This window comes from Gekko japonicus, unplaced genomic scaffold (genome assembly GCF_001447785.1).
Source record: "Gekko japonicus isolate JY-2015 unplaced genomic scaffold, Gekko_japonicus_V1.1 scaffold1651, whole genome shotgun sequence".
NCBI lineage: Eukaryota > Metazoa > Chordata > Lepidosauria > Squamata > Gekkonidae > Gekko > Gekko japonicus.
Window position 1 is genome coordinate 116,212 of NW_015159760.1, and position 24,701 is coordinate 140,912.

The 24,701-nt window shown below is 41.6% G+C and overlaps 1 protein-coding gene across 1 annotated transcript in view; it reads right to left on the bottom strand.

Moving 5' to 3' along the window:
* LOC107105934 (conserved oligomeric Golgi complex subunit 5-like) overlaps positions 1-24,701 on the bottom strand; it is a 130,422-nt gene that overhangs the window by 90,996 nt on the left and 14,725 nt on the right. Inside the window, exons 4-6 of the mRNA XM_015405989.1 lie at positions 8,077-8,131; positions 7,922-7,991; positions 4,395-4,515 (exon numbers count right to left, since the gene is read on the bottom strand). Of these exons, the coding sequence (XP_015261475.1) occupies positions 4,395-4,515; positions 7,922-7,991; positions 8,077-8,131 (246 nt within the window). The remainder of the gene's footprint in view (positions 1-4,394; positions 4,516-7,921; positions 7,992-8,076; positions 8,132-24,701) is intronic.

Genomic DNA, 24,701 nt, shown 5'->3' on the forward strand with positions numbered 1-24,701 from the left:
TAAAAAAGTATGACTGGTCAGCAGCAGGTCAATCCATGGAGCAAGTGGAACATTTCAAATATCTAGGAGTTATTTTTCAAACAAGCCTCTCTTGGAAGGTGCACTAACTCTGTTGTAAGAGTTGCTATGAGTATTAGGAAGGCCATTTCAAGATTTTATTTCTTCTCTGGTGGTCAATATGTTCCTGTGGCAGTTAATTTATTTAATGCTAAAGTCTCAGGGCAGATGTTATATGATGCCGGGGTTTGGATCAGAGCAGTAACATAAAACATCAACAGATGACTATTTAAAATCCTATATAATATTTTGGGAAACCTTCAATGTGTGCCTGGAATAGTTCCGAGAGCCGAAGTAAATGTCCTTTGAAGCAAAAGCCTGAGGCAGAGCATTCAATATGAAAGTTGGGATCCTAAAATCAAATCCAGAATCAAGCCTCCTCAGACTGGTCAAATTGGACCATAACACAAGTAACTGGGACAGATTACTGGATGATAAATTATCACATTTGAGCATTGCCCATGATGTGACAGAAACAATGAGTAAACAAGAATTAATCCAGCTCATTAGAAGACGTCTAAGGGACTTTGATTATGCTGATTGTGTGAATTTAGGCAGATCATGAAAGGGAGGACAGGAAGGGTTGCTTCAGTGCTTAGTTCTTGTAGCCCTTTCTTACACGCCCAGGGAAATGCTGATTGCCACTTTGCTCATGAAGCAATTTTTCTCCAGGCCACTTTGGCCAGGGATCCTGGAGGTTTTTTGTCATCTTCTGGGTGTGGAACAGCAGTCACTGCGGGTGTGGAGGGGGAGGTATTTGTGAATTTCCTGCATTGTGCAGGGGATTGGACTAGATTATCCTGAAGGTCCCTTCCAACCCTATGATTCTAAGATTCTAGCATGTTGATCCCTGTCCCAACCTTCGATGGGGCGCCTTTGGTGCCAGCACCGGAGGTTAGGAGTTTGGGAGTGCTCCTGGACTCCTCTCTAACCATGGAGGCCCAGGTGGCAGCCACTGCCAAGTCGGCAGTTGGCTCGGCAGTTGGTCCCTTTCCTCGACCGCGATGACCTGGCCACAGTGATCCATGCAACGGTCACCTCGAGGCTGGACTACTGTCCCCCTACATGGGGCTGCCTTTGTCGCAGATCCAGAAGCTGCAGCTAGTGCAGAATGCTGCAGCCAGGCTTTTGATGTGTCTTCCTAGGCGGGAGCACATCCACCCTGTGCTAAAAGCGCTGCATTGGCTGACAATAGCATACCAGATTCGTTTCAAAGTGCTGGTTCTTACTTTTAAAGCCCTTTACGGCCAGGGCCCGACATACCTGAGGGACCGCCTTTCCCCGTACATGCCCCCCAGGGCACTACGATTGGGGACGCAACATCTGTTGGTGACACCAGGCCCCAAGGAGGCCAGGCTGGCTGTTACTAGGGCCAAAGCCTTTTCGGTGGCGGCTCCTACCTGGTGGAACGAGCTCCCGGAGGAGATCAGGGCCCTGCGGGACATTACACAGTTCTGCAGGGCCTGCAAGACAGAGCTCTTCCGCCAGGCTTTCGAGTAGGAACCGCCACTACCACCACCAACGAACTTGGAAACAGTGCGGTATTGGAATGGCCCGTGACAATCAAACTGTGGCACTATGGCGCGCGGAAACCACTGAGTTTAAGATCTAAGTATCCTCCGAATACCATCTCTAAATGGAAGATCATCATTTGTAACCATCTTGAAGCACTTTAATTTGTATATATTGTACTTGTGTGTTTTATCTTGTTTTATATACCGGCATGTGCGCCTTGTTGTTAGCCGCCCTCAGCCTGCTTGGCGGGGAGGGCGGCCTACAAATTGAATGATAAATAAAAAATAAATAGAGTGTGTTCATCTTTCTCAGTAGGCATTCTCCCTCTAACAAAAACGCCAATCTATCTGAGCTAACTCTTCCAAAGTATAGAAGGGCATTCATGCTTAAGTGCCTGAATGCTCTACCTTCAGCAGTGATGATGGGAACTCCATTTTCAAATAGAATCTGCAAATGTGGCAGTAACAAAATCGATTCTATGGATCATATTCTTTTTGACTACCCCAAATGTTCAGATCTAAGAACTGAATGGATCTCTCCATTACTTAATCAGGACTTTATCTCTTCAAAAGCTAAATCATCTTGGATACTCAGAGATTAAAAAACTTCTTTGTGTGTGGCGAAATTTTCGGCAGCTGTTGTTAAGCTACATGGTAACTTTGGTAGTAAATTTTAGGCTCTCCTTTTGTGGGGTGAGAGTTTGCTGTTTATGACTCTGGTTGTGAAAACATTAATCAAGAAGTAAGTAAGTATTCCCATTTAGTATATAAACATTGGTGGCAGTAACAAAAATAAAGTAGCTGAAGAGACATCAGCATGCAGATGACACCCAACCCTTCCCCCCCTTCCTTTTACACAGTCCAGGGGCAACTGAGGTGTCCCACTTGTGCTCAATGGCACCTCAGTGGGGGGTGGGGGAGGAGGAGGAAGAGGAGATTGGATTTATACCCTGCCCTTCACTCAGTGTCTCAGAGCAGCTTACAATCTCCTTTCCCTTCCCTCCCACAACAGACACCCTGTGGGGTAGGTGGGGCTGAGAGAGAGCTCTTTCAAGAACTTCCCTTGAGAGAACTGCTCTGAAGGAACTTGTGACTGACCCAAGGTCGCACCCACAGCTGCAGGTGGAGGATTGGGGAATCAAACCCAGTTCTCCAAGATTAGAGTCCACACTCTTAATCGCTACACCAAACTGGCTCTCTTACATGGTATTTCCCATTTTGTCCACCCTCATCATCAGCTGCCATGAGCCCTTTATTTACTCTTCTTTACATGCACAACTAAAGAGTGCTGTCCTTTTAATGTAAGCCTGCAGTCCCTTTCTTATGGTGGGAAGCCAGTCTGCTGGCCCTGCCTCACCCTCAGCAGCCCCATGATTATGGAACAACTTCCCCAGACAGATATGCCTGGCCCCACACTTTCAATCTTTAGAAGGCAGTTGAAGATGGTTTATTTAGGACCACATTTGGTTAAGTTTACTAGCAGTCTTGAATTCTGATTTTAAAATGTTGGTTCTTATGGTTTTTATGTATTTTATTTTATCTACATTGTAAACCACTTTGAGCTCCATATGGAAGAAAGGTGGCTAATAAGTGTTTTAATTAAATAAATAAAGATATCACAAATAGCTGTTTGGAGACAGCAACTGGCCAGATGAGGGTTAACACAGAAAAGCACAATGCAAGTAAGACTCGGGTGTTGTAGGCCCAACAGACCCGGCAGGTGGTGTGTAGCTGGTTTTGATGGGGTTGCACTGTCCACCGCAGCCCCAAATTGGGTATGCATCTTGGGGGTGCTCTTGGGATCCAGCTTTGCATATGGATGTTCAAACAACACCTAGTGTAAGCAACACTTTTTGCCAGGTTGAAATGAGAACCAGTAGCATCCCCTTCTGAAATGAGATGATCTGGCCACAGTTACCCTGTGTTTCCACAGTTACCCAGTTAGGTTTCAGCTGAAAGGGACCTCTTTGAGGTTCTGGGAATTATTTTCTATGGAGGTCTGCCAGGCAGAGTCTCTGCCATTATCAAATATTGGGCCAAGTCTGCCCTCTTTTCCTGAGCTTGAAATGAGAATTAGATTGGCAGTTAGTGATGTTTTCCACTGATGTATTGTGATTATATTGCATTGTAAACTGTTTCAAGGGCTTTCTTTTATGTTGGAAGACAGTATGTACATTCCTTAAATAAATAAAAAAATCAGTTACACCACTTCTCAGCTACAGCACTATAACTATAGCTTTTGAAGTACATCTTTGTGATGCCCCAGCTAAAATAAGATGCTATGCCAGGCATGAGAGAAAAAATCTAATTTAGCACAGTTTTCAATTTTGATTCCTTTTTGAAGTAAGAGAAAGAACATACTTTCAGACTATGGACTGGGATATAAAATGCTCCAGCACAGCACTCAACACAACACAAGGGGACATGGTCAAATGCAAAAAATAAAAAATAAAAAAAAACCCCACACATGGAAATGCTTTAAGCTGATGGCTTTTGGGATCCCACACATGATGTAATCATATTTACATGGCTACTCAGCAGCGTCAGAAAACAAAAATGCTGACACTGGAAACCTCTAACCAAGGCTCAAAAGTAATTCAAAAACTGATCTGCACCAACCAACCAATTTCTCAGCCATTAGAAACAGAGGAAGTCAACACCACTGGCGTTTCCAGTATTCCCAAATGCACCACAAGTAAGAGGAACTTTGTCTGCTATGCATTCCAATGACTCCCCAAATGAATGGGAATTTACAGTTTAGATATCAAAGGAGCTTAAAATGTTAGCAAACAGAAAGCCACTGAAATGACCAAGGAGACTCACCAAGCTCATTGAGACTCTGAGCAGCTTTTGTTATCTCCCGGCTTCCTCCCTGCAGCTGCCCTTGAAGCCTCTTGCTGAGATACAAGATGCGTATTATTCTCCGCAGCAAGTCACAGGCAGCCTTGAGAGGAAGAACATATTCAACATGTTGCATCATTTCACAGTTTGAAGCACAGGCTGTGGAAAACACTGCATGCATTTCTGGGCTTACAATGCAAGGTGGATCAGTTCAGTCCTGGGCTTGATATCATCTGGCATATATATACAATACACATCATTAACTGCAACCAATTTAGATATAGATATATAGATATCGTTTCCTTTCTCTGAAAGGCTGTAACTAGAGATAAGGGCATTTAGTCATAAATACACAGTAAGAGAACACAAAGGCTGAAATTCTGCTCTGTTAGAACCATCAGGAGGTTAAGTAACTAACTTCAACACCAGCAGAACCAGACCCCCAAATTCACAGTTGCTCTTATTCTGTGTCAAACCTCCAATGTCTATGCAATGAAAAATGACTTCTGTGTGCAGAATTTCTCAAATCAGTACAATATAGACAACAACTTCACATTAGGGTAAATAAAAAGCATTTTTAATTCAGAAGCTGGATTTATTTTTTTAAAATTTCATTTAAATATTTTTATGTTAATGCTTCGCAAGCACACCAAGTGGTATGGGTGCCATTTCTTGATTATGCTGCCCCTCACTACTTGGGCATGTATGAATACTGCATCTGGGTCCTTCCTTTCTCATCAGCAGCCTCCCAATTGATGTGACAGGTACCATCACTCAGGCCCAGTAAATAAATTACAGTACTTATATCCATCCAAGCTATGACAGATAACACCATGGAAAAGCTGTACATAGGGGGATGGAGGGGTCAAAATGCCAGAGGCTTCTGCAATCATTTAACAAGTTTTTTCAAATATACGACAAAAGATACACCAGCTCTATAAAGCTTTTACAGAGATGAGAACTATTAGTTCTTCTCTGTAGGTTTCCAATGTTTGAAACTCTACAGTGGAGATCAAGTCATATAGAATCACAGTGCACACAGAATCACAATATATCAGCAAAACTGACAGTAACCATGAGGATCCCTATGTATGACAGCTAAAGCCTAGGCTGAGTGTGGGGGAAGAATCTCTGTGTTTGGCATATATGTTTTATAATACAATTTAAAAAAATAAATCTAAGATTTGTACTTCAGCTAAAGGTGCCCAGTGGAAAAAACCCTCCTCCATTTCATTAGATTTCTATGTAAGATTTCTTTATCCCAGACATTGACTGTGAATGTAGCCTTATAACTTTTTTTGCAAAGGAATTTCAGAAACAGACTGAATCGGGAGATTGCTGAATTACAAGTTATTACAACACTCAGGACAATGGAACCCACAGGGCCTAACAGAGATATTGGGTTCTTATCTCACTACATGTGCTATGTAACTCAGTTCTCACTTATAACCAGAATTAAACTTTGTTGGTCTTAAAGGTACCACTGGACTCAAACTTAGTTCTTATATCTGTTTGTTAACTTATTATCTGTATGCTAATTTGCTGGTATTCACTGCGCTAATCTAATCTTAGGTCCCGTTCACACTCACCGATTTGGTCCGGGAGCAGGACAGTTTGGGGCCGGATCAAACCGGTGCGATCACACCACAACATCTGGGAAGCGTCCGGCTTCCGTACCCAAACTGTCCCTTTCCCGGGATGAGCCGGCGCAAACTGAACCACCTATCTAGGTGGTTTAAAGGGAAGCGGCGCGGCAACCAGGGTGTTTGATCGCCGCCGCTTCCCTGCGCCAGCTCAACCCCGGCCCGGATCCAAACTGCGCATGCCCGGACATGCGCAGTTCGGCCGGCCCCCGGGTAGGGCGTGTTTTCTCCCCGGCGTTTGATCGCGCCGGGGAGAAAAGGCGGCGCGGCCGGGGGATCCGGGGGATCCCGCCGCGCCGTGTCAACATTGGCGCGGCTTTTAAAAGCCGCGCCTTCAAGCGCCTTTTCCCCTGCGTGTGGCAGGGGCCTTAGCTATATTTATCAGTTACTTATGCATCTTGACTCTAATTAGCCCTTCCTGGTAACTAACACCCATCCCATCCTCTCTCTACCTATATGTAATGAGTGAGGAAGTTTTTTTCAAGGTATCTGAAGAAGTGTGCATCCACACAAAAACGTATACCAAGAATTAAACTTTGTTGTTCTTAAAGATGCCACTGAACTCATACTTTGTTCTTTTGCTTTAGACCAACATAGCTACCCACCTGAATCTAGACTTATAACTGTCAAGAATGCAAACTGTATACTACTGAAAAAGTACCTGCAGATTATTTTTTCCCAAACATAAAATACAAAGAAACATTTTAAGCTCAGTGTAAACAAGTGCAAGAATTGACACAAGGCAGTGAAACTTTTGAATTTCTGGGTGAGTAAAAAAACCCAGCTGTACTACTTCAGGAGTTCCCAAGGAACCAAAGCGTGCCAAATAACAGATCAAGCAAAACTGAAATGCTAGGACAAAGCCACACGAGCCTTTTTGTAATTGGGTGAAACAGAGCATACACTAAGGCTGCTGTACAAGCCAAAACTCCTTCAGTCAGCTCCAAAGAAGAACAGCTAAGCTTAGCTAGCTCTGAACTGCATCAATCTTATAACTCAGGAAACGTCACATTTTCAGTGTGCCTAACCTTCAGGAATCAAAAGGGACCTATAGCTAAATAACAGGAAATACAGCACAATTACGATCTTAAGAAAAATAACTTTCTGTAAACTTGTTCCACAAACAAGTCATTAGATCCAACTCAGTACCCTTGAGATATACCAATAGTCTGTGCTTTTTTGCCAACACCTTAGAATAGGGAACACTCTATCTCTCCCTATGTTGAACCGCTTCCAAAGGGCTGGAGGACACCTGGGAGGTTAGCAGGGTGCAGCACAGAGGGCTGCAAGTTAAGGAACAATGTGCATTGCTATCTCTGTCCTTCTTGCGAAAGCTCTTCCATGACCAAAACAGCAGCTCCATGCAAGTGTGTGTGTGTGGGGGGGGGGGGGGGGATTTCTGCGGATTAACCCTTCCTACTGCAGCTCTCTGAAGTGCATCCACTCTGTTTGTACCCTTCTGTAATGAGCAGCTCTATTTGGCTTATGCCTCTCCCATCAAAGATTGTCGATGTGTTCAGAACACATCCTCAGTGTGTCACTGACCTTTCCCCACCCCACATTAAACAGTAACCATAGCAACACTCTGCATTCAGCCACTGGAAAGACTATACAGTTACATCTGGCTACAATTAATTCTTGTACATGGATCAGCTCCTATGTTGATATTGCAAGAGCACTTCCTAAGAAACACTTCTGCTGTTCTCAAAATTATTACATTCCTTTCTGTAAGAAATGCTTCCTGCCTGCAGCACGGGCAGATTCATAACTCTCTGAAATGCTATAGCTGAACTCATGGCATTTTTTTACAACCAAAAGAAAGGTATTGGCTGGGGAATAAGGGACAAAATACAAGAGACGGCTTACCTGAAGCCTTGCCAACTGTGCAGTACGAGACACTATTTTGTTGTACGGATCAATAATTTTGGTTCTGATCCTAATGAAAAATGAAAGCATTTTTTAGAAACCTTGGTGGTACATAAGAAGTTAATATTTTTATTTATATTTGAGAGGTGACATACCGGTCAACGGTGCTTTGTAGGGCACCTATTCTTGTCTGCATCATTTGAAGAACACCTGTATGAGAGATTGTTAAAATGGGCCAAAATCAGTATTTCATCAGCACGGATCTAATGTAAAGGCTAGTTTAATTTGAAAAATACAGACAACAATATTTCAGATAAAGAACTTTAAAATATGTTGAAGTTACCCCCACTATTTTAATATATATATGTGTAACTTTTTTAATCCTATAACATCCTACCTATTATTCTTGCCATCTGAGCCTTAATGAGTTTATTCAAGTAGCAATCCCACTGAATCCAAGGGGATTTTGTATGTTTAGGATTCAGCCCGTTTCAACGGGTTTAGAAGGGTGTAACTCCACTTAGCACTGTTAATCACAAAAGCCACATGTGTGAAAGCAGCCAGTCACAAATCACTCCAATTTGTAATGTAAACAAGTCTGAAATCTTTAGGCTTCTGCAATCCCTCCCAATCCAATCCCTTCATATCCTACAGCAGGACTTCATGGTTTAGGACTTGCTTCTTGCCCACAAACCAGGATTATAAACTGGGATGAAATATTAAGAATCCCATTTGCAGGCATAAACTAAACTCAAGTTGTTTACAACACCCAAATCTGAACATCGCAACAACTTCCTAAAGACTTCCTAAAATCAGGAAGTCTTCAGTCTTGATGAATCCATAAGGAAATGAGAGAGGGAGGAAGTATAAACCTGAGGATTTCGGCCTAATGTCACAAATAAAATGCGACCTGTTGGCATCTGAATGTAAGAGAACAGTGTAAGCCACAGAGTCCACACAGCCTAATAAGCCAATCTTGTTCATACATATACTCAGAAATGGCCCCCTGAATTCAGTGGGACATTCCCAGATAAGTGTGAATAAATGTACAGCTCTAGCCTAAGATTAACTGACCATTCACACCAGTGATAGTTTATAATATGAACACACCACTGCAAGTGAATAATGTTGCTTATTTAACACAAAGGAAAACACCAGGGCCATGGGGGAACATAAAATTCTGGGGCCTAATTACCTAGAGCAGCTCATGTGATTTGTTTTGGTACAATGTCTGGGCTGTATCAGGGTGGAGTGAGAATTTTTATCTGCTGCAGCACTTGGGAGTTCTGGTAATCTCTCTATATAATGCACACATATTTTATATACACATACACACAAATAGAATTTTCAATTCCCAGTTTATAAATAATGTGTACCTATGATTAGTTATCAATGCTCAAGGGGCAAATGCAATTGCAATGTGGAAGCTTTGCACATTGGGCTGCCTGTTGGCCAGCTTTTGACTGGCTTCCCTGTTTTCCAATGATTTATACATTTCCTAACCTGCTTTTCATGCATTTCAAAGCAACAAACAGAAAAAGTGAAAATTATAAATGCAACATCAACATTGGGAAGTACAAAAATAAACCATATAACAATTAAAAAACACAGCAACCAAAACATGGCAATTAGAACTCACCAGTGACAATAACAGAACATACATCAGGGAAGAACAACTTATAAGGCTATTGTAAACAAAAATGTTTTCAGGCTCATCTGAAATGTCTCTCTTAGAGCCAGGTGGATGTCATTGGGGAGGGCATTTCAGAGCTCTGGTGCTACCACAAAGGAGACCGGGCTGCTCATGGAGATAAACCTGGCCTAACTGCCAGATGGAATTTGGAGGAGGCCTCTCCCACTCATCTTATATGACACAAAATTATTCATACAGGAGTAGACACTGTCTGATACCTAGGACTCAAACTGCTTATGTCCTTAGGCCAAATCTAGCATCTTGAATTTGGCCCAGAAACATACAGAAAGCCAACACACATTGTGGTATGACCTCTCTCTTAATGCCAGACAAATCGTCATCTCTGGCATTCTGAACTAGCTGAAGTTTCCATATAAGCTCCTAGGGCAGCCTTAGGCAGAGCACAATACTTTAATCTTCAGATCACTAAGAGCGTAACCTTATGCAGAGTGCAATCCTTTGCAAAGTTACTGATTTCAGTTGGCATAGACTGGACTAACTCTGCACAGGATTGCACAGTAAGATATGGAGAGCAACCAAAAGATCTCGGTCTTCCCATGTGACATTATGGTCAAAATTGAATTCTACCACCATAGACAAAAGGCTTCTCCATTTGTTAATAAATCTCCATAGCAATAACACTCTTCAGGTAAAATATTCCTCAGACGGTAGACTATCCAAACCTATTCAGCTGAGGAGGGGTGTTAGACAGGGCTGTCCGTTAGCCCCATTTTTGTTTAATTTCTATGTGAACTCTCTTATATCCAATCTGCGTAACATCGATGTTCACGCACCCAAACTCAACTTCGAATATAAGGTACCTGTTCTTATGTATGCAGATGACACAGTTCTTTTATCTCTGACCAGAATAGGTCTAAAGCGAGCACTTACATCCCTCTCTAGCCACTGTCAGGAAAATTTGCTTTCAATTAATTTCTCCAAAACAAAAACAATGTGTTCTAATCAGAGGCAAAAAAAAATACACCTGGAAAGTAAATGGGAATGATGTTGAGCAAGTTAAGTTCTTTAAATACTTAGGGGTTACATTTGCATATAATGGTAACCCTGCAGCTCACATCAAATCAGTGGCTATTTCGGCGGAAAGAACTGCTTCTGCTATACTAAGATTTTTCAGAAAGGATGGTGCACACTTCATTCCAGCTGCCTTGAAACTCTTTTCTGCTAAAGTTTTAGCTCAAATGAGATATGGGACACAAATTATGCGATTTACAAATCTTCAGGCGTTAGAACTAGTCCAATCAAAATTCCTGAGATCTTTATTTAATACTCCAAGATGTACTTCCAACGTCATTTTGAGACAAGAAGCTGGTCTCAGTACAGTCGAACTGAATATATGGTTGCATTCTCTCTGCTTCTGGTTGAAAGTCCACCTGGTCCCCGCTGGGCTATTTCCATACCTATTGGCCGCATCTCCCTATCCCCAGTGGTTCACTAGAGCCACTAACAAATTGAGAACTTTAGGTTTAGACCCGTACCAACTTTTGGAAAGCGGCTATGTCAGGGCAAAATCTATTGTCACTCAACGTCTCAGAGATATTGAGCTGCAAACAACTCACGCCGCAACTCCGCCGCTCTATAAATCTCTGAAACCCGAAATTTATATGACCACTCCTCAATATTTAGCTAATATCTCCAACCCAAATCATAGATGGGCTTTCTCCAGAGCCAGATTTGATGCTTTTCCATCGGCAGTTCTTTCTGGAAGATTCCAACGTATCCCAAGGCATTTGAGACTTTGTTCATGCTCCTCTGAGTCAATAGAGACCCTCCCCCATATTTTATTTTATTGCTCTTATTATGCAGAAGAAAGAGCCCTCTTAATTACACCTATATTAAGGTAACTTAGGGTCCAAAGACAACTAGCAAACCATTCTGAGGAACTTGTGCTGAAATATCTATTGGAGGACAAATCCATTGCAATATCAAGGAATGTTGCTAAATTTCTTTTTATTGCATTTGCAAAGCGCAAGCTCCTCCTTAATACTCTTTATGATGTCTCCTCTCTGTAATGTTTTGGTAACCTGGGTTTGCTTTTTTGATCCTGTATGCTGTTTGATGGGTCTTTGACCGTAATAAATGATGATGATGATGATGATGATGATGATGATGATGATGATGATCTCAGTCTTCCAACAGAGGGTACAGATAGAGGAATGCTGGGGAAAAGGCTGCAGCTGGGTGGGGGAAAGAGCACTGCCAGCATCAGGGAATTCAAGAGCAAAGCAAAGTCCACAATTTTAGCAGACCTGTAACCTAATCAAGGCCAGGCCCACTCAGTGCCTCCCACCACAATATCCATTTTCTCTGGACGGAGTGGGAGCCCATTCCCAAATTTAAAGCCTCAGGCAATAATTTATTACAGTAATGGACAGCAGAATAAAACATACTTTAAAACATGGCTGCACTTACCTGTAACTGATGTTCGAGTGTCTTCTGTGCAGCCCCACATGGGACTGCCTGAGGGCAGGCCTGCTGCGGGAGAAGGTTCCAAGAGCTTCTAGAAACTATTAGATTGAGTGCTCCCCCTCCCCTCCTAGAGGAGAGCTGTAGCTTGTTTTTCCCGCCCATTTGGTCACATGAGGAGGGGAGAGGGAGGCACTATTCCCTCAGCCCTTGCCTGCTGCCGTAGGAAAGTTCAAAGTTTGTCTATAGCCCACAGTGGGGAAGGAGGAAGGTATGTGTCCCTGCACAGAAGACACTCGATGAACATCAGTTACAGGTATGTGCAACCATGTTTTCATCAGCGTGTCTTCTGTGCAGTCCCACATGGGAGATTAGCAAGCTATAAACACTGGAGGCAGGTGTGGGCTGTTTCAGAGTGTATTTAAATATGAATGCAAAACTGCTTTTCCCACAGCCGCTTCTGCTTGAGATTTAACATCAATTGAATAATGTTTAATAAAAGTCAACTGTGAGGACCATGTCACAGCCCTGCAGATCTCCAAGACGTCCACCACTGCCTGGGATGCTGCAGACGATGCCTGAGCCTTGGTCGAATGAGCTCGGAGAGGAAAGGGGCATGGGAAATGTGCGGCCTCATAAGACAGTCGAATGGCTGCTGTTATCCATTTGGACATGGACTGTGCAGAGATACCTCGTCCCCTCTTTGGGCCCGAAAAAGAAATAAACAATTGGGCTGTTTGCCTAAAATGTGAAGTGTGGTCTAAATAAAACAATAAAGCTCTCCTCAGGTCTAATGTATACATTAATTGTTCTGCAACAGAGGAAGGGCTTTGGAAGAAGATAGGCAAAACAATGCCTTGTGAAAGGTGAAACTTTGAAAGCATCTTAGGGCGGAATTCTAAACTTGGTCACAACACAACCTTATCAGAATGAATCTAATAAATGGTACATCACAGTGGGCAGACATAATAGTGACCAAAGAAGCAACTCTATATGACAAAAAAGACAATAGGAGGGAATTTGTTGAGTAAACCCTTTAGAAATCCTTGGACAGGGCATTAGAAAAAATAGGTTTGAAGTCAACACTGAAATGAAACGCTGAAATCGCAGTAAAATACACTTTCACAGAAGAAGCAGAAAGACCTGCATCCAACAAACCCAAAAGAAAACTTCCATTAAAGGGCAAGATTCAGGTTGTACTTTACATTCTTGCACCCAGGTAGTAAATCTTCTCCACTTAACTGCATAGGAACGCCAAGTGGACGGTTTATGGGACGCCGTGAGAACCTCTGCCATTCACTCAGAACATCTATCTATGGAGAAACAAACCACACAAGTAGGTGGAGCATGCAAACATTGTGATGCTGCATCTGATGGATCATGAGGATGTCCTGAACAAGTGGCAGAGGAACGGTCCGATTTCTGGACAGGACCTGCAGGAGAGGAAACCAAGGATGATGAGGCCATAGAGGAGCAATGAGGACGCAGCAAGTTCTGTCGTGCTGTAGTTTCGCCAATACATTCAGTAATAGTGGGAAGGGCAGAAAAGCGTAACAAAGGACACCTGTCCACTACAGAAGGAATGCATCCCCTAGGCAGTTCCCAGAGTTTGGTGCTCTGGCACAAAATACTTGACACCTGGCATTCGTCTGTGAGGCAAAAAGGTCTATTGCTGGAGTGCCCCACCTGTGAAAGATAGAATTCAGATATTTTAAGGGAATGGACTATTCATGACCGAGCTGAGACTGTCTGCTCAAACCATCTGCCAGAGTACTGGTCTAATCCGAGATGTGGATGGCCACCAAATGAACCCTGTGCTGAATCGCCAGTGCCCAAAGAAGGGAGTCCTCTCTGCACATTGCTAGTGATCCTGTGCACCCCTGCTTGTTGACATAACATTTCATTTCTACATTGTCTTTTTTTTTTTGAGCCCCCGGAGGGGATTTTTTATTGATTTTTTTAACATTAAAAAAAACTACAACAGAAAGGGGGAGGGGAAAAACTACATATAAGGGAGAAAGTAAAGAACCCACTACTGACTAAAACCCAAGAGAGGAGATCCTCCAACTAGCTTTTTTGCATCCAAACTTTTCGTCTTTGTACTTCTGTCAAACTTTTAGAACTTTTAAACCTCCCCATTTACATTTAATTGCCCAATAACAGTGCCCCCCATCATCCCCTGGAACCAAAGTTCTCAAAGGTACAATTCAGAGTCCTTCAGCCTTTACTTTTTCTTCTCTCTTTTCCGCAGTTTGTAGGGACTTTTCGGGGCTGCTCAGACAAAGAGTCCTCGCCAGATGAACCAGTTTCCAGCTCGCCGCTGGACCTACTGTCCTCTTCTTTTTTGTCGTCCTCCGACCTTCCCAGCTGTTCTTTTAGAAATTCTTGAGCTTTAAGAACAGAGTCAATCTTGACCTTCTTCTCTTTGATCTTAAATGTTACTCCTTCTGGAAATAGCCATTTGTATCCAATTGAATTTGTTTGGAGGAAGAGCACAAGTTCTTTGTATTTCTTTCTGCGTTGCCTTACTTCAAATGGAATATCCTTTAGCGTTCTGACAGCATTCTCCCCCACCTTCAGAGGTGTCGCAGCCACTGTTTTCAGGATAGCATCCCTGACGTGCCTCTTCGAGAATCTTACTAGAATTTCCCCAGGCAGATTATTTTTCTTTATGTATCCTGAATATGACCTGTAGGCCACATCCATGTCGTTGAGTAACAATCCCGCCTTTATATCTGTTGCTGGGGCAAGTAGCTCACTCATCAGTTCTTTAAGATTCTCTCCTCTATTCTCTGGCACCCCTTGGAAGCGCAGGACCATGTTGGCCTTATCCATTTGCACTTGCAGCATCTGATCTTCCAAAGAAACAATTTTCTTTTCCAATTTTTGCACTTTCTTCCTCACTTTCTGCGTTACCTCAGCCATTTCCTTTACTTTCTCAGCATCCTGCTTCATTACTTGGAACAAGTCCGTTATTTGCTTTTGTTGAGCAGTGATGCTTGTTGTTACAACTGACAGCCACGTTTGTTGCGCTGTAATATTCACTGTTACCACGGACATCTGCTCTTTGAAGGCATTTAGCTGTTCCAGTAGAGGGCGCATAACCTCAGCCATCGCCTTCATCGTCTCACTGGTTGTTTCCGGCTTCGGGGATTCTAGTTTTGTTTTTAAAAGTTTCTCTTTGTCTCTGTCCCTCTTCCCCGCCATCTTTTTCCTGTTTGTTTACTTTCGTGAAAAATTTTTAAACTCTCTGAATATGCGCTTGACTGTATAGCTCAATTGGGTGAGTACTTCTAGGCAATCGCACATTTATTCTTCCGCTCCCCCCCCCCTTTCGCTCAACGATTTATGCGCATGGGAGGCGTCCCTCCCCTGCTCGCTTCTGCCGTTCCGCCACGTAGGGTAGGGAGCGTCTTTTCTTTTAAAAATCGTTTCTCAGTTGACTCACGTTCATAATTGGTCTTCCGACCCCGCTTCATTTATCATTTCTCATGCCCGATCTCCTGTGCTTGACCCGGATAGCTTCACTTGTACCATTCGGTCTCTTGGCTGGATGAACCACTGGAGCAAGGGGGAACCTCGATTCTCTGGCATTCAGCCATCGAAGAGGCTACCCCCTCAAAGCTCCTTGGCCAGGGTCCCTTCGCCGGGCCCCTGGGGGGGTTACGAGCCTGCTCACCCCCTCCCTCTGCCGGAGTACGGAGACACCCCCGGGAGGTCCGGGAGGTGAGTCCGTGAGCGTGCCGCCATCAACCGGCCATTTCTACATTGTCCATAGACAATAATAAGGTCTTACTGGTTGCCAGGCCTGTAAGAGAAAAAAGAGCGTATCATACCACCCTGAGTTCAAGCACATTAATAGGTAGTGCAGTCCAGCATCCGCTCAGTTGTATGGAGTCACAGTGAGCCCCCCAGCCATCCAGGGAAGCATCAGTGTAAGGATGCCACTGGGGCAGGGCTGGAAACAAAGGAAAACCCTCTAGTAAATGAGTGTCCTGCATCCACCATACCAGGTACTTTAGCACACCTCATGGAATGGACAGATGCCTCCACTGAGGGTCTATACCCACAGCAAAAATTCAAAGGAACCAGTTTTGCAAAGGTCTTATGTGGAGCCACACGTAACAAAGTGTAGAAGTCGTGGCAGCCATGAGACCCAGGAGTTTTTTAATTTTGATGGCTCTCTGAAACCTTGAACTGTGAAATCACGTTATCATGTCCTGAATAGCTCTGACCCGTTCAATTGGGAGGAAAGCCCTGTGGGCTGTGGAATCTAGCCGGGCTCCCATGAAGTCAATCGTCTGTGGAGTAAGGAAAGACTTCTTAAAATTAATAATCACACCCAACCAGTGTAAGTTGTGGACAGTCAAAGCAACATGAGAGAGCAGCAACTCCTTAGAGTCAGCTAGAAGAAGTCAGGCATCAAAATATGGATATATAGCACAGCCCTGTAGACTGAGATAGGCAACTACAGCAGAAAAACAGTAAATACCCTTGGTGCTTTCAGGCGAAAGGGTAAAATGCAGTATTAATAGGATACATCGTGTAGCTTGAACCTTAAGTACTTCTTGCGGTCCCTCATGGATTGAGATATGGAAATAGGCGTCTTGTAGATCAATAACAGCAAACCAGGCATGCTGGGGAACAGAAGGATAAATGTCCTCAAGGGACAGCATTTGAAACCTATGAACATCTAGGTAGGTATTCAGGTCCCTGAGGTCCAGTATAGGCCTGTGGCCTCCACCCTTTTTCTTTATTATGAATGGAAATGGACCATCTCGTCTGCTTTAGGGACCACCTCTAGAGCCCCCTTGTCTAAGAGGCCCTGCACTTCAGTCTCCAACCCGATCTCTACGTGGGACCTAGCAGGCACCTAATGAAATCTACGTGGCACATCTTTGAACTCCAAAAAGTAACCAAACTTTATTAAATCTAACAACCAAACGTCTCAACAAATTATAGACCAACACTGAGAAAAAGTAACGAGACGTGTCCTGAACAGAGAAAAAGACCTTCATTGTGGCAGTCTAGGCTTAGAAGAGGAATTTCGGGGGGAATGATTGTGCTGGCCTCGCTGCTGAGGCTGCTGCCTCCTTGCCTGATAACTGCTGTTATAAGGGTGCCGATAGGTCAAAAAGGGGGTGGATTGGGATCTGTATCCCCTACCAATAGAGGGTCATTTGAAGTGCTGGAGAAAATACCTTGGCTTGGTTGTGGCGGGCTGTTATGATCCCAGTCCCAAGGATCTGGCAGTAAATTTGGTCTTCCTGACCTTTTCCAGCACTTCATCTATCTGCTCACTAAAAAGGAGCTTTCTTTCTTTCTTTTTTGTAAATTTTATTTATTTAGTTTTATATTATACAGCCACAAGCATTTTAATACATTTATAATCACGTTTTGGAGGTCTTATACATAGTTAATTTCCCCCACCATTTATACATTCTTGACCACTTGTTTTGAAATACTATTTCTTCTTTTCCATGTAGTAACATTGTTAGTTTATCTAGTTCAGCTACATCTAGCAATTTCTTTGCTATTTCAGTTCTAGAGGATAGTTTTTCCGTTTTCCAATATTTTGCTACCATGATTCTTGATGATGTTAAAATATATGTTAATAGATATTTATCATTTTGATCAAAATTATCTGGGATAATATTTAACAAATATATTTCCGGTACCAAGTTTAGATTCACATTTATTATTTCAAATATCATTTGCTTAACCATTTTCCAGAATTTTTGCATACTGCCACATTTCCACCACATATGTATAAACGTTCCTACATTGTTCTTACATTTCCAACAGTTCTTCGATATTTTAGGAGCACATTTTGCAATTCTATCCGGCGTCCAATACCATCAATGGAACATTTTATATAAGTTTTCTTTATAAGCTGTTGATCCTAAATACCTCATTATCTTCCATATTTTATCCCAGTCATCAAATTCTATAGTATATCCCATGTCTCTCATCCATGCTACTAGGTTTAACCGTGTATAATTTTTGTATTAGTTTGTCGTTTGTTGACAACCATATCTTGTCTAATTCATTACTTCCCTTAAAGAATCCCGTTACTTTATCTTTGTTATAAACAGACATCAATTGTGCGGATTGCCACCATGTTAAATTAATATTCTTTGCATCTCTGTTTTGGATCTTATCTTTTTTATCTAAAAGTTGATCATACATTACTATCTTATTATTTGTCAAGAGTGTTGGTTTGATAAATGCTTCCAGTGGTGAAACCCATCTTGGTATTTTTTCATAACATCTGTCTTTCATAATTCGCCAATATTTTATCAATGCTCCCCTTATTACATGTTGATGAAAGTTTGAATGTATTTTATCTTTATTATACCAAATGTAAGCATACCATCCCATTGTAAGATCGTGTCCTTCTAAATTTAAAGTTCTCTTATCTTCTAATTTTATCCAGGTCTTAATCCATGTTAGAATTGAAGCTTGATAATAAAGTTCCCAGTTGGATAGTCCCATACCTCCTTTTTCTTTCTTCTCTTGTAGATATTTCCATTTGATTCTTGGCTTTTTTGGATATCATATAAATTGCCTTACTATTTTATCCAAATCCTTAAAGAATGTCTTCTTTAGTATTGGTATGTTTTGAGTAAGGAATAGGAAACGTGGTAATATATTCATTTTTATAGTGGCTATTCTTCCTAGCAACGATAATATCTTTCCATTTTAAGAGATCTTTTTTAATTTCTTCCAATAATTTTTTATAGTTTTTTTCCATTAATCCACTATTCCTGTTGGTCATCTGAATACCTAGATAGACCACTTTGTTGGTAATTTCTAGATTTGCAATTTTGGGTAGCTTTTCTTTTTCTTCTTGTGTACAGTTTTTAGTCATTATCTTTGGGGGTTTTGTTATTTAGTTTGAATCCTGCTACTTCTCCATATTTTTGTATTGTATTCAGTAGCGGTACTATTGACATTTCTGGTTCTTCCAATATAAAAACAAGATCATTCGCAAAAGCTTGTAATTTAAATTCTTCATTTTTGACTTTCAAACCCTTTATTAACTTGTTTTCTCTTACTAAATCATTTAGTGTTTCTAGGACAAATATAAATAGCAACGGGGACAATGGACATCCCTGTCTTGTTCCCTTTTGAATTTCTATATTTCATGTCAGTTCTCCATTTATTATAATTTTTGCATGTTGCTCTTTGTATATTGCTGAGATCATTGTTAAGAAGTCACTGCCACAATCCCACGCTCTTAATTTCTGGATTATATATTCCCACGACACGGTATCAAATTGTGGGAGCAGTGAAGAAATATCTGCGTGGCAGACCCGGATAGGAATTCACTGCTCTAATGTTCTCCTGGCTGGAGACTGGGAACCCAAAAGTATTCGTGTACTGAGAGCATGAGGTACTGCTTAATGACGCAGTCATTTGGCCTTGGCAGATAAGGGAGAGCGGCTATTAGAAAACACATTCCAAAAGGATGCTTGAATGCTTGTAACTTTCCCTTACGTGAGGGAGAGGGGAGGGGAACTAGAAGCTTATAAATAAATGCTGGGAAGCCGGGAGACTTCAGTCAGTTCCTGTAGAGTGTTCGTGTCCTGTCTTCTTTGAAACTCGGCAAACTACATCAAATGCCTTTTCCGCATGCACAAATACCAATGCTAACTGCTTCTCCGGATGTGATTCATAATATTCTAATACATTAATAATTGTTCTGATGTTATTATTTATTTGTCTTTTAGGTAGGAAACCCGCCTAGTCTTGATGTATAATTTGTGCTAGCACTTTTTTAAACCTTGCCGCCAATATATTGGCAAATATTTTATAATCAACGTTTAGTAATGAGATGGTTTGATAGTTTTTGATATCTTTATCATCTGATCTTGGTTTGCGTATTAATGTTATTATAGCTTTGTTCCATGATGCTGGTATCTACCCTTCTTTTGTTATGTTTTGTATTAGTTCTTTAAATGGAATGAAAATTTCTTCTTCAAATATTTGGTACATTTCTGCCGGAAATCCATCCGGCCCTGGTGACTTATTCTTTTTTTGTCTTTTAATTGCTTCCATACCTTCACAAGGTGATATACTTTCATTTAGAAATTTCTTTTGAGTTTCATCAAATTTTTTGTGATTATTTTGTATTAGAAAATTTTAAATTTGTTGCTGGTTTTGTCCTGAGTATTGGTATTAGTTTTTATAAAATTTCATCGCTATCTCCTTTAGCTCTTGTGGATAGTGCTTTATCTCATCATTATCATTTTTAATGCTGATATTACTTGTTCTCTTTCCTTTCTTATCTTATATGCTAGCCATCTCGTTGGTTTATTTGCATTTTTGAAATATTGCTGTTTTGCATATTCTATATTTTTGGCTATTTTCTGGGTTAGTAATAGATTCATTTGATGCTGTAACATACATTGTTTTTTATTGCATCTATGTTTTTGGTTTTTTTCATTTTCATTTGTTTGTATTGAATCTTGTTTTTTAGGTTCTCATATTTTAACTTTTTTTGTTTCATTTTCCATGCATATTGGTTAATACACCATCCTCTTAGATATGCTTTAAATGCATCCCAGATCGTGTTTATTGAGATTTCTGGTTGAAGGTTGTTCTTAAAAAACTGCTGGATTTCAATTTTGGTTTTTGCAATAAATTCTCTGTCTTTTAGAAGATCAGTATGCATTCTCCACCTTGTTTTCTTTTGTACTGAGTGAAACGATATTAATATTGGATTGTGATCTGCAAATGTCCCTGGCAATATTTCTATTTCTTCCAGTTCTCTTGTCATTGAGACGGATATCCACACCATATCTATTCTAGACCAGGATTTATGTCTATGGGAGTAGAAGGTGTAATCTTTTTTCTCCGGGTTTCTCATTCTCCACACATCTATCATAGTATGTTCTTCTATCGTTTGTAAAAAGTGTTTCGGTAATGTTTTCCCCGTTTTATTTTTCTTTTGCGATCTCCGATCCAGTTTGACATTATAAACTGCATTAGTCTCCTATTATATATATTTCTTCCATTGTGGTGTTGTCTACTATATTTTTTAGCTCTTTAAAAAAAGGTTCTTGGTTTTGATTTGAAGCATAGATGCTAATAACTACTATCTTTTTTCCTTCTCTCATTATTGTAATTTCCACAATCCTTCCATCATCTGATCTATACAATAATTCTAGACTCAAAGATGCCTTTGCGTATATTACCACTCCTCTTTTCTTTTTATTATCTGCTGCGATAAAATGTTCTTCTAACTTCTTGTTCACCAGGGACTTCACATTGTTTTTATCTATGTGTTTCTTGTAGGCAAGTTATTTCTGCCTGAAGTTTTGTTATTTGGTGGTATATTCTTCTCCTTTTTTGTGGGCTGTTTAATCCATTAACATTGATTGATAATAGTCTCAAATGTTTAGTTTTCATCTGATGGTTTATTTTTCTCTGTTCTTTCATTTCTTTGCTGGTATCTTGTCTTCATTTGCGATGCAGGTATTTTTGCATACCTCTTCCCTCTTTTCTATTTAGGTTTTTCCCATTTCTCTATCTCTACTGCATTTCTATCATTTTCACCTTCTTCTTCTTCTTCTTCTTCATCTCTTTCTTCATCTTCATCTTCTTCATGTTGCCACCCTAAATCTTCTCCATATTTATCCAAAAAAATTTCGATCTTGAAGATAGAATCAATCCTTTGTCTTCTTTCCTTATATATAAAAAGCAGTCCTTCTGGAATCAACCAAATATACCTTATGTCGTTCCTTCTTAATAGACTCTCCAGCACATCTCCCTCACTCTCCAGGGCGTCTCCCTTAACAGCCTTATCTCCGCATCTTTTATTACCAGCTTATGTTCATTAGCAGCTCTTAGTATTTTATCTCTGGTTTCTTTTTAAAAAAATTTACATGGACTTCTCTTGGAGTCTAATTTCTTTTTGCATACGCCGAATTTCTTCTGTAAACTGTATCTATTTCTGCAAATACTTCTTCTTCTGATCCAATTTTTAGCTGCTCTGCTATATTGTAGGCTAACTCACCCTTTAGATTTTTATTTATTTCTTCTTTTTATATACTGGCACCTTATAATCAGGCTAGCTTTATCCATTTCAAGGGTTATTAACGTTTCCTCAATTTTGTCTGTTTTGGTTTTTACTTCTCGCAATTCTTGGTCTATACTTTGCACCTCTTCTTCAAGTTTCGTTGTTACAGATTCTACATTTGTAATTGCCACTTTGTTACCTAAAATTTGTTTTTTAATTTATTCTGTTTCTGTCTTTATTTGGGTTAGAAATTTCTTCCATTTTCCCCCGCAGGGGTTCAATTTCCTTCTTCATTATTCCTGGCAGTGTATGTTCAGTATGTTTTTGGAGTGCTAGTGCAATGCTCTCTTGAATAAGTGCCGTTAGTTCTTTCGCTGATCCTGTTCCGGGCTTCACAAGAGCAGACACACGCAGAGTTCACTCTGAGCGTTCTGCTATTCCTTGGATTTTTTTTAAGTCAAAACAACAGACCCAAACTCTTTCTCGGAGGGAGAGAAAAGGCAAGAGACTTTTCAACCTAAACCAGTAAGGGTGGCAACCCTGCTGGCTTCTTAGGTTCATCTCAAGGCATAAAATCGCAAGGACGCCCAACACACACACTGTGTGTGCGAGGAAGAAGCCGAGCCCAGCAGAGCCCAGCGGAGGCAAAATTGGAACTCCATAACAACAACAAACTCAGCTATATGAAGCTAAGTAACGATTAAAAAGACAAAAAAATAGAAATAACGGAGAAAAAAAGAGATTAAGATCGCAAACAAGGGAAGTGAGAAAAGTAAAGCCTAATAATAAGATAGAAAGAATAAGACAGAAGCAAATAACGGCTTTAGAAAGTAAACTCAAAAAAAGAAATGCAAAAAAAAACCAACGAAGGAGAAAGGCTAGGAAGAATTTAAACTTAAAAGGGGAAACATATGTAGATAAAGGTACCGCATGATATTGTGTTCTGTTTCCTTTCCTTTGGTTGCAAGCGAAGACCGCACGGCACCTTTACGTGACGGGGCAGAGGCGGAAGTAAAGCTAAGGAATGACAGTGCAGAATGAAGCAGGGGAGGAGACAGACGGAGGCCGGTCAGAAAGGAGCCCCCTGCTCCTGTACTCTCTCCAGGAGTGCAGGTTGAGCTCTCCCAGCACTGGGAGGCTCAAAAAAGAACAAGAGTGGATCGAGCGGCTCGGAGCTAACCCAACGCCCGCCCGTCGTCACGCCGTACCGGATATCCTCTCTCTCTCAAATGCAATAACTTTACTGACTGCATCAGCAGTATGCCTGGTAGCATTCAACTCCTGTTTGGCCAGTTTAGAACCTTCTGTCTGGACCTACTGTGTTTGCCTGACAACAAGAAGGAGCAGGTTATCTATAAACGGAGACATCTGGTCCCACAGAAGAACCTAATACCTGGCTATGATCGCCTTACAATTGGAAACCCTGAACCTGATACCTGGCTATGATCGCCTTACAATTGGAAACCCTCAGGGTCAAGGCACCTGAAGAATACATCTTCTGTCCCATTATACCTAATTTCCTGCCCTCTTTATCTAGGGGGGGGGAGAGTGAGGTCCCCCAGTTTGTTTTGAGGAGATCACGTCTGCTACCACGGAACTGGGCTGAGGGTGATGGTACAAAAAACAGGCATCCACCTCTCTAATTTTATAGAGATTCTTCACCTTACAAGTGGAGGAATGATTGGAGAACAGTCTAGCCCAAGTGTTTTTAGTTATTTCTCTAATGCCCTTGACCATTGGAACTGCAAAATGGTCCAGGGTCAGAACAATACAAAATGTCCATCACTGAATTTTCTTCTGTTGGTTTTGGTGGAGTAAAGTCAATCTTCAGAGCCTTCACCATTCTGAGCAATTGCTCAAAATAAAACCTTAAGTACTCAGTTGGTGATACAGGACTTGGGTCCCCGAAAGCCTCATCAGGGGAAGGGAGAGAGGTGCATTCCAATTTGATGTCCAAAGCAGGGTCATGCAGTGGCTCCGAAGCAATTGAGGACTCTCTCTGTTCAACTGGAGAAGTATAACGCTCCCTCGAGCGGGTAAGCAATCTTTGGTGTCATGGTGTACAGCTTCAATTGCGACACTAGCTCTGACTGCAACTGGACAACTCACCCTGGTACCATGGATGAATGAACCACCGAGCTACCCAGCCCCAAGCTGGAGAATATCACCGAGCAGGTGCCTCTTTACTCCTGGAGCTGGAGGAATGGCATCTAGAGGAGCCCTTCAATGGTGACAGGCTAACAATCTGGAAGTCATCAGTATATGAGTGGGAATTAAAGTTGGTCATGTGCTCCTGACGGCAGCACAACCCCTTTGGACTCGACCCTAAAGACCTATGGCATCAAGAGGTGGGGCTTCAACATCATGTCAACCTCAACCTCCTTTGGGCAGATGCTGTTGATAGAGGCGGTGGTGCCAATGGCAGAATTTGTGTCGCCATCAATGTGGCATCTTTTGGTGCTGGTTCTCACGGGCCAGAGGAAAGTGAGCCCAAACCTTTGAGGAGAGGCATAGGAGGTGTTACAGGCCTTAGTTTGTCAAATGGTGTAACAGCAGTTGCTGATACTGAAGCCTTGCCAGCATTATTCTTCAACTTTTTTACTGGAGGCTGAGAAGAAGTGGATGGGCTCTGAGAAGTC